General features: G+C 33.4%; 1 protein-coding gene across 1 annotated transcript; it reads left to right on the forward strand.

The window, feature by feature from the left end:
• Positions 1–8178: 8178 nt before the first annotated feature.
• Positions 8179–11181, forward strand: LOC140831084 (GTP-binding nuclear protein Ran-3-like). The gene is made up of 8 exons (XM_073194853.1): positions 8179–8390; positions 8479–8548; positions 9062–9118; positions 9222–9339; positions 10113–10202; positions 10305–10484; positions 10579–10656; positions 10797–11181. Exons 1-8 carry the CDS (start codon positions 8388–8390, stop codon positions 10864–10866), a joined length of 666 nt encoding a protein of 221 aa, XP_073050954.1. The 5' UTR covers positions 8179–8387; the 3' UTR covers positions 10867–11181.
• The last annotated feature ends 287 nt before the right edge of the window (positions 11182–11468 follow it).

The following is an 11468-nucleotide window of genomic DNA, read 5'->3' on the forward strand; positions in this document are numbered from 1 at the left end:
TGGGAAAATGATTCTACTTCTGATGAAGAAGAAGAAGAAGAAAATATTTTACTCAAAGATGATAATGAAATAAATCAAATGGTATGGGTTAATAAATTTGATCAAATCATTTCTCAAAAATGGTACTCAAAAGTAACATTAATTATTAATAAAAAATTTAAAATTACTATTGAAGCACTTCTGGATACAGGAGCAGATGTAAATTGTATCAGTGAAGGAATTGTTCCTTCTAAATATTATAAAAAGACTACTCAATTTATAACAGTTGCCAATAAACAACCTCTTATAGTCAATTACAAATTGTCTGATGTAGCAATATGTAATTCTGGAGTTTGTTTAAATACTACATTTATTCTTATTAAAAATATCTCTACTTCTGTGATTCTAGGAACCCCATTTTTCCAAATGTTGTTTCCTATTAATAAAATTAATGAAAAGGGTTTATATACCAATATTAAAGGAAATAATTTATTTTTCCTATTTACCACTATACATGTTTCAAAATCTATTAATATTTTACAAAAAATAGTAAATAATAAAGAAAATTTTGTTACTTCATTAAAAGATGAAATTCTTTTTAAAAATATCAAAGAAAAAATAAATTCTGAGAAAATTCAAGAAAAAATAAGAATTATTTCAGAAAATATATCTAAAGAAATTTGTGCTGATGTTCCTAATGCCTTTTGGAATAAGAAGAAACATCAAGTTAGTCTACCTTATACAGATGATTTTATTGAAGATAAAATTCCTACTAAAGCTAGGCCTATAGCTATGGGACCTAGACTTTTAAATTATTGCAAAGAAGAAATTGATAGTCTTTTTAAAAAAGAATTGATAAGACCAAGTAATAGTCCTTGGAGTTGTCCAGCATTTTATGTAGAAAATGCAGCAGAAATTGAGAGAGGAGCTCCAAGACTTGTTATTAATTATAAACCGCTTAATAAAACATTAAAATGGATAAAACATCCATTACCAAATAAAAGAGATTTATTAAATACAGGATTCTACCAGATTCTTCTAAAAGAGGAAGATAAATATAAAACAGCTTTTACTGTACCATTTGGCCATTACGAATGGAATGTAATGCCATTTGGATTAAAAAATGCTTCAATGGAATTCCAAAATATAATGAATGAAATTTATAATTCATATATAGATTATATTATCGTTTATATAGATGATGTTCTTATATATTCCGATAATATTGATCAGCATTTTAAACATCTGAATATATTTATTCAGGTTACTAAAAATGCTGGATTGGCAGTAAATCAGAAAAAAAGTAAAATTTTTTCAAACTAAGATAAAATTCTTAGGACATTATATTGAAAATGGAATAATAATTCCTATTGAAAGAGCAATTGTTTTTGCTGATAAATTTCCAGATAAAATCACTGATGTAAATCAATTGCAAAGATTTCTTGGAAGTCTTAATTATATAGGAGATTTTTATAAAGATCTCGCTCAAGATTGTAAATTATTATTTCAAAGGTTAAAGAAAAATCCTCAACCATGGATTGATAGTCATACTTTAGCAATACAGAAAATAAAAGAAAGAGTTAAAGAACTCCCTTGTTTATCTATTGCTAATCCTGAAGCATTCAAAATAGTTGAAACAGACGTCTCTGATATCGGATATGGAGGAATACTTAAACAAAAATTAGATAATACATCTAAAGAAATTCTTGTGAGATATACTTCTGGAACTTGGAATAATACTCAAAAGAATTATTCTACAATAAAGAAAGAAATTCTTTCAATTGTTAAATGTATTACAAAATTTGAAAGTGATCTTTTAAATAAGAAATTTTTATTAAGGGTTGATTGCAAATCTGCTAAAGATATTCTTTAAAAGATGTTAAAGTAATAGCATCTAAACAAATATTTGCTAGATGGCAAGCTATATTAGCATGTTTTGATTTTGATATTGAACATATCTCTGAAAAATCTAATTCTTTACCAGATTTTCTAACCAGAGAATTTTTGCAGGAAGCAACCTTGGAAGACGGTTCTAAAGAGACCAGCAACCGGAAAAAAAGCCGATGAATAAACCACCCTTTAAAAGAGGGGCCAATGTTCCTCAGCCTAATATGGCTTCTACAGAAGAAGAAAAATTTGATCCAATTAAAGAATTCGCAGATGATGATACTGCTTATGAAATTCATTACTATCATAATGCAATATTTTCATTAAAAGGTTCGAAAGAAGATTTAAAATATCCCTATTTAATATCAGGATGTCTTCATTGCTGTCCTGCTGATAAAGACCTTAAGGTCTATCACCTATTCATATAGCTCAAAGCTATTTGATTAAAGATTTACAACCCATATTGGGTAGATAAACCAGAGACTATTTTGAAACAATTTTAGTAGAAACTGGATCAGTTGAAATTCAACATATGGATCGCAACCGCGATTATGCATTTTCTAAAATGATAATAAAAAAGATTATCCCAGCTGCTAATTGGGGTTTACCTATTAGCCAAGCCAGACAATTAAATACTTTTCAGGCAATGCATAATATGTTTAATTATCATGATTATATCATGGCTTGGGATACCATTGTATTATATGAGAATTCTTACAGAAAACACTCTTGGTGGATAAAATTCCAATTAGATGATATTCATCAATTCATACCCACATGGTTTAAAACTTTTTTCTTTTCATGGGGGGTAATGCCCTCAATCCTTCCCAGAAATGTTAAGAACATATTGGTCAAATTCCAAAATGCCAATATCCAGTTTGATGGTTTAACAGCCATGATTCAATTTGCCATTAATTATAATGTTCCTTGGATTATTCGATGGGAATATGGACTGCAAGACCTGGCTAAAGAAAAGTTTGAAATTAAGTTTGCCCTTACTATATTAATTAGGAAAATTCTTATAAAATGGTGGGGAAAAGAAGACTTCTTTGCAGAAGGAAAAGTTATGATCGACAGAGAATAATAGCTCTGGGAGTTGCCAGAGAAACTATGAAGAATTTGAATCATGACACTCCAACACAAACCACATTGTTAAAAGAACTTTTTCAACATTTGGACAAAGATACCATTACTTCTATGTTTACAGAAGTTTTTGGTGAAAAATCAAATTTATCTACTCAAAAATCAACCTCCTCAAAAGGAAAGGAAAAAATGAAAGACGACACACAGATGACCGATCAAGACGATCTACAAGATGCTCAGGACCCATATGAGGGTGACGACATATTCGCATTATTGAATGCATGAGACATTGGATGTGTGAGCTGGAAGTCACAAGCTTTGTCTCGACTAAAAGTCATGCGTTATTGTTGTAAATTATTAAAGTGTGTAATCTTATCTTGTGTACTCGTCCTTATTGTATTGGTTTAAGTGGATGAATTGTTTTCTTTTTAGATCTATAAGAGGAGTGGTTACCCTATGTGAACCATACACCAAAATTCTCTACTACTTTCTCAGAATAAGAGTTTCAAAGTTTTCTCCAGTTCTTCAATTTCGAGTTTCGAGTTTCAACAAAATTTATGTAAGTTTATGTCATACGATTATATTTATGATCCTCCATTTGATTATATTATGCCATCTGCAAATTATTTGAAAATCTTAAAAAAGAAAAATAAATGAATCAAAAATCAAATTGAAGATCTTGAAAATCGTTTAAAAGATCCAGAGATAAATCCTGTTTATAAACAGTGGTTTGTTTATCCACATTTGGAGAGATCCAAGATTACCTTAAAGGCATTTGAGAAGCAGAGCTCACAGCTTGCTGCTTAAAGCTGAAGATTTGAAGATTAAAGATTTAATCTTTACTTGTGGTTTATTTGAGCTTAAATCTCGTGTAAGTTTTAACCCATACTTGTGATGACAAAAATTTACATACTAGAAGACATCCTAAAACCGATTCATCTTGGATATTTATTTTGGTTAATGATAAGTTGAGTGGAGAGCTATCGTATCATCCAATTAGAACGATTAAAAATATATAGACAAATTATGGAGTAAAGCTTAAATATCACAAAATTTGGATGGGCAAATAAATGACAATGATATTCATTTGACTAAGAAGGGGTCATATGATAAGTTATAATGATATTGTCACGTCGTTAAAGAAACTAATCATGTAAGCTATACTGAATGTGAGATCGATCATAGGACAAATAGATTTAAATGACTTTTCATATGTTTTCACGTGTATCTTGTTGGGTTTTTGTTTGTGTGGTTGTTGACCATTAATATTTTTGGATGGGACTCACAACAAGAATAAGTACAAAACGAATCTTCTAGTTGTTGTTGCGAATGATGTTAATGATGATATTTTCACATTGACATATGCATTCGTGGATGCATTTAATGATTGTAGTTGGGAGTGGTTTTGTTATAAATTAAAAGATGTTTTAGCTTACAAAAACTTCATGTTCTTCCATAGATATACTTTTTTATCCTACATTCATCTTGTTTGATAAAGGTTATTCAATATGTGTTCCCTAGTGGTCACCATGTTTATACCCGAAGATATCTAATAGATGATTTTATGAAACATGTTAGTTCGTCATGATGATATATATTTGTGAACCTTTATATTACACTTATTGATTAGTTGTGATTTTTGATATTTTGCATTTTTCTTGTAGGTATTGTGTAGGTACTCACTTTATAATAAGAAGCATTAGTCGTATGTTTTGAAAAAACCATACGTGCTTCATCAAATTATGAGTTTTCTGAACATATAAAATGTATAACTGAGTCAATGCCAATGACACATAAGTCTCTGGTGAATTATTCGTTAAAGAATTGGGAAAATGCTTTGTTTGCTCGCAACCGATAGAGTGTAACTTACAATAATATTGCAGAAAGTTAGAATATTTGGGTGAAACTTGCTCGTTAACTACCTATCACGTCTATGGTAGACAACATAACGAGAAACATCATTGGCGATGGATCAAGAATTAACCCCTAGAAAAGATAAAGATGTTTCACTTGCTTGTTCTCAATACTCAAATTGAAGGTTCATAGGTCATGTGGATCAATGTTTGAGATGATAGATGAGGATAAAACTTTTGCAATTGATACGTGAAAGGAATATTTTATTCCTAATTAATCTTTGACCTTTATTTAAATTGAAACATACAAGTTTTACATGTCTTGTGAGGCCCGAGGCTAAAGAAGACGGGGGGTGATCGTCGGTGCCATAAGGTCGCACGGACAATGAGCGGTTCCTAGCAGGCTTCTAGGCAGAGAGAACATGGATGAACCGATTTTACACCAGAAGGAAAGAGATTCCAAAACTGTTCAGGTATGAGATTATGCAGTTGAAGAGGGCTTACAAGATTTGATATGTACTACTCATATAAAGAAAGTACATCTTCTTTTTGGTAGCTCATCACATAAGAACTTCAATGTGAAGCGTGCTTGACTTGGAGAAATTTTGAAATGGGTGAACCCCTGGGAAGTTTTCCAGGGTGCGTGTGAGTGAGAACATAAGCACGCTGGAAAGATTCGTCTTGATACAGTGAAGACAGTCGTCGAATCTGGGACGTTACAGTACCTTTGTACAAAGTGGTTTATTCTCGTTGTGATGATATAGCCGGTTCAATCCCGAGTAATGTTATTTCTTCTTTTCAGGATTTTGGAGTTGTTGTAACAAGGAAACAAACGAGTCTTGTTGAAGGGAGAACCCCATGGTTTGAGCCGGAAGAATTCAAGTGAAATCGTAATGATGTAAGGTTAGTTGTCAACGCAACAACCGAGAGGTATGATTTGCTTCTTTACCTTAATTCGTTGTTTTTTTCTTTCAAAGAATTTGGAGAGAGTGTTGAAAATGTAATGTCGAAAGGGTCTAACTGTTAGTCAAGAAGGTGAGAGTGGTGAGACATTGAATGAGTTAAGCTCTAATGTTATTTGATTTTTGTTTCTCAAAAGCTTTCAAATTGATAAAACTTAGTCATAGCCCGAATTAATTCAAAACTTAATATTTTCTTCCAAAATTTAAAACATAGTGTTATTCGACCCTTTCTTACCTGTGTGAGCCATGAACCAAACCACATAGACCCATGGTTCGAACCCTTTCCTTTCCTAAGTCATGATTGAGCCCCCATATCCATCGCACCTCACCTTGCACCGAGCCATCTACGGACCCGACCACATGCACGGCACACCAGACCAGACTACTCCTAGGACCAGCCTAGTCGTATACCGCATCCAATCATGCACTCCTTCCCATTCTTCCCCATCCGCGGTTTCCTTTCCTTGAACCACCAGTGCCTAGCCATCCTTGAGGCAATCCTCTAGCCCCTGCCTAGGACCCTACCGAGCCCCTGGTTCAAGCTTACGGTCTGTGCACTCCTTCTGGATCATAGCCGAGCCTCGACCATAACAATGGCTGATCGCGGCTGCTTCCCCTCCATCCATCACCGAGCCCAGCATTCCTTGGACTCTTTCTAACGTTGAGTCGCAGCTAACACATGGCCCTGACCAAGCGGTGCAGCTGACCCTTAACTGAGCCCTTAAATCCAAACAAAAACCCTTAAAACCCTAGAAATTAGCCCTTCATCCATGCGTTCTTTATGCCAACGTCCAAACATTGTTCTCTACTGAAACATATCTTTTCTTGTCCCTTAAATGTCTCCATATGGCAACAATCCCCTTAGAATTCATAACACGTTTCATATATACATAGAATCGTCAAAACTTTGAAAATAAACCTTTAAAAATTAAATAATTAGATCTAAACATTTTTCATGCTTAAAAACGTAAATCATGCATAATATGATTTGAATGGTGCAAAAAGAAATATTTGACACGTTCATTTGCATTTAGAATGCTCGAAATTCAATTCTTGAGTTAGTTGTGGCTCAGATTGTAGAAATATCTTTTGACTTTCCGCATTCTTGATTAAATTGAAAACTTTTTGTTTCTTCATATTCTTGAGTTAAAGGGAAGATTAATTGGGAAGATTAATCTTGCATGACTTTTGGTTTGCATTTTAGGGTTTAAAAATAGTGTGTTCATTTTCTCATTTCATAAAAATAAAAATGATTTTTACAAACATTCAAGATCTCTCTCAAGCACTCTCTTGTATTTCATATTGTTAGCTTTTCATTTGGAGATAAATTTCAGTGATAAAGTGAATGTACGTTTTCAGTTCGTCATTGTAGTTATTTCGTGCTAACTTGTTCATTTTCTCATTTCATAAAAATAAAAATGATTTTTACTAACATTCAAGATATCTCTCAAGCACTCTCTTGTATTTCATATTGTTAGCTTTTCATTTGGAGATAAATTTCAGTGATAAAGTGAATGTACGTTTTCAGTTCGTTATTGTAGTTATTTCGTGCTAACTTGCTACAAAGTTTTGTTGTTGTATCCCGTGAAACAGTTGTCCATCCAGATCCTCGAAGCACTGTCGGAGGGAACAAATCTAGTTTAAGAAAACTGTATTTCGTATATGCCTTGGTTTAGGTTATTGTTTTTTTTGTTGTTATTTTATACACAATATTCATACTTTCAATAATATAATCATATTTGTTTAGTACATTGTCTTTACAAGATTGCATTTGTTCCCTGTTTTTATATTTTTTGCTTCTATATTTTTATTATTAGCAATTTGACTAACAAAAACAAAGGTAATAATTAAACATTCCTTAAAAATAATATAATTTATCTTTGTTTTCAAGAATAGGTTTTTTGCGAGATCGTGATACTGTCTCACAAGAGTTTTTGTGTATTTGCAAAAACAAAGCACTATCGTCAGTAATTTCAAGAGTCACATCAATCCCCACCACCGACAATAGAGCTCTATTATCAGTAATTAAAGAGTCATGTCAATCTCGCCACAGACACAATATATGTTTCGATTTTCTCTATCTTCCAATAAACCATATTTTTATTTCTTTTCCAGTAAACCATCTCTATTTGGTTTTAAAGATTGAATTTGAATTCATATATAATTAGATATTGCACTTTTATGTATAATAAAATAATAATAATTGTGGAAACAATTTGGGCTCCAGACATGGATGTTGACTTGATAGTTTTATATTTGAAACTGTAAAATATTTGGACAAGCTTGTCCCTAGGCCCATAAACTTGTTTATGTAATTGGGCTTTTTGGCCCAAGTATTAAGCCCGATACAAAACATTTCTAAAAAGGCGTGTCACCCAACCGAGGTGTACCCCTAACACGCGACAAGCATGTGACACCGCGACAACATTTGATCCAACGGTTCAGATCATCGCGTCGGCTTAAAGCTACTCGGTTTAGCACAAATTCAAGACTCTACTCCGCATTAGGGCTTCCGAATCCATATATATATGCCACGCATATAAACGCACCACCATTCGCAGATCATACGCATTCTTCCTCTCTCGAGCATCGTCTTTTTTACTTTCAACCGCAGAAATTACGCATGGTATATGTTTATACGTAGATTTGTGTAGCAGAATTATATTTTTGTTGATGTGATTTTTCTTATTTTTTTTCCTTTTTGTGATGTTCAGGCTTTGCCGAACCAACAAACCGTTGATTACCCGAGCTTCAAACTCGTAATTGTCGGCGATGGTGGCACTGGTAATTTTTTAGATTTATTCAAATATCGATTCTTGTTTTTGAGTGTTTGTTTAGCCGACTATGTGATTATAGGCAACTTATGTTATATGTTCGAAGGCGTATCAGTAGTTAGTTCGGATCTGGATTTAGTTTTTTTCCAGTTTTACTAATTGATTAGGATTTTAGACTGCTTCAAAGCCTTCAACATGTACGTTGATTTGATAATTAGGGTGGTATGGTTTGCGACGACGATTGTATTTTGCTTTTTGTTAATTTCTTATTCAATTGATTATCTGTTCTGTTTATGAAGCATTTTTATACGCTTTGGTTCAGTAATTACGATTACGGTATCTTTGTTATAAATTATTGTAATGTCTTGTCTAACATCTATCTTAGAACCTTGAATATAGTGTTTTTTATGACAAGGTGTTTCTGAGCAGAGTAAAGTAAATTGCATTCGCAAGAGCACATGATTGAGGATTCTTTTCTACAACTTGGTCGTCGTGGTTTTATAGATTTCTTTTACTGTTGTAGGGAAAACCACTTTCGTGAAGAGGCATTTGACTGGAGAATTTGAGAAGAAATATGAGCGTAAGTTCCTGTGGAATATGTTCTCTTTGTACTTATTCCAGAATATTCTTTTTCTGTGTGATTTTTATTTCTGAAGAGCCTCTTTTTTTTTTTTTTTGTACAGCTACCATTGGCGTGGAAGTTCATCCACTAGATTTCCATACTAACTGCGGGAAAATCAGATTTTACTGCTGGGACACGGCCGGACAAGAGAAATTTGGTGGCCTTAGGGATGGATACTAGTGAGTGAATTTTTTTTATCTCATGAAGTCATAGTTATTTATAGGAGGCAAGTCGCGTTAAAGTGCCAGGGTACCCTGGAGGCGCAAAGCTTAGCACACATTTTCTTGAAGGAAAGTGTGTTTGATATAAATTTTAAAATTCAATAAAATACATTAAAACAAACTGCATTTTGGAATTTTGGATAAAAAGAAGCATGATAAATGTGCAAGGAGTAGTGGAGTACCTTACTGCGTGATTCAACAATGCAAACGAGATATGGGTCTGCCTGAGTAACAACCCTAAGCACAATGTCGCCTCGGCGCACTCTTTTAACAACTATGCATGAACTGTTACTTTGCTTCTTGATGATGCTTTTGTTTGTTCACAATTGGAGACGTTTTGGGAAGAAAGGATAGCGTTTGAAATATTTAATCAGCGATTCTGTGGATGAGTTTGAATAGTAAGTGAAATTAGTGTCTAGCACGTATGGTTGGTATCTTTTTGAGCTGTGTGCTTCAAATTGTAGTAGGTTTGAGACATTTTTCTTATATATTCTTCCCATATTTGTAGAAGATTATGATTTTATAAGTGAATCTGTATCTTGTATCAATGGAGGGTGTAGTGAGTAAATTTGGTCTATGAGAAAAACCAAGGTCCGTTTCGTCACCTAAACTCAGTTGGATGTGGATATACTCTAGACTTCCTTGAGTATGCTATCGCTGTTTGTCTTGTTTTGGCCCACTGTTTTAATGTCTAAGAATGATTCTTATATTGTGTTGTTGGACTGTTGCAGCATACATGGACAGTGTGCCATCATTATGTTTGATGTAACAGCTCGACTTACATACAAAAATGTCCCTACATGGCACCGTGATCTTTGTCGGTATGTTTTATTCTCAACTTAAATTGTGTGAGGTTTGGATTTAAAAATGGTGATGGCAAAATAACATATATAACATTTTCTACTGCCTAAAATCAAATTCAGGGTTTGTGAGAATATTCCAATAGTGCTTTGCGGAAACAAGGTTGATGTTAAGAACAGGCAGGTCAAGGCAAAGCAGGTCACCTTCCACAGGAAAAAGAATCTGCAGTATTACGAAATATCAGCGAAGAGTAATTATAATTTTGAGAAGCCCTTCTTGTATCTCGCCAGAAAACTTGCAGGGTGCGTAGCGTACACGGTTGATTACATTTTGAGAAACTACGTGTCGTAGTGTTTTTTCAAAGAATTGGATTGTTTACTATGTTTCTGTTTGCAGCGATGTTGCTTTGCATTTTGTTGAGTCGCCTGCTCTTGCTCCGCCAGAAGTGATCATTGATATGGCTGTACAGCAACTGTAAGTATCTCTCTCTCTCTCTCATCCAGCTATTTCTTGGCTAAAGTTCACATATCAACGCATAAACCTAGCCCAGTTGCATGACTAATTGTGAATTTAAACTCAATTTAAATAAGATGTATGTATTTAATTTTTTGTAGACATGAAGCTGAGCTTGCTCAAGCTGCCAGTCAGCCGTTACCAGATGATGATGATGAGTCATTTGACTAGAGGGAAGTTATGGAAAGAAACTGGAGTTGAGATGTTGCAATGTTCGTGGATTTAAGACTTGGTTTTGGAATATATGTAGGTTGACTACCAACTGTGTTGTGATTTAATATTTGGTTTAAGAGAAGTTTTTACTCTTCGGAATGTTCAAGTTGTCGCTTTAGCCACTCGAGGATGTGAATGAATTGTGTCCATCATGTATTCTGCGCACCGGACAAAATAGTCGTATCGGGCCACTCACTCTGTCCACTTTCTTCAGCTATTGACAATGTTATTTTGATTTTTACAACTGAAAATTCGATTGATTTTGCAACCAAATTGAAATGTTTTGTTGACCAGCTTTATATCAATATATTATTTGACAAATGTTAAGTTATATTTATAAAAATCGACAGATTTCAATTAGTAAATTTTAGAATTTATGTTGATATTTTAATTAATTTCTGCTTTCCTATTAACGTGGGAGGGGCAAATTATACATTAGCGTACGGGATGTTAATATATTGCTGTTCCCAACACTATCTTGGTTGAATTATGTAAACTAACATTATTGAGATGTTATGACTCTTGAATCCAAATTTCTGTTCATAATATTTTTACTAAAA

This window comes from Primulina eburnea, chromosome 4 (genome assembly GCF_022965805.1).
Source record: "Primulina eburnea isolate SZY01 chromosome 4, ASM2296580v1, whole genome shotgun sequence".
Taxonomy (NCBI): Eukaryota; Viridiplantae; Streptophyta; class Magnoliopsida; order Lamiales; family Gesneriaceae; genus Primulina; species Primulina eburnea.

Coding starts and splice junctions, on each gene's coding strand:
- LOC140831084 (XM_073194853.1), top strand. Junction 9,119..9,221: donor ATTTGAGAAGAAATATGAGC/GTAAGTTCCTGT, acceptor TTTTTTGTACAG/CTACCATTGGCGTGGAAGTT. Junction 10,485..10,578: donor CTCGCCAGAAAACTTGCAGG/GTGCGTAGCGTA, acceptor TTCTGTTTGCAG/CGATGTTGCTTTGCATTTTG.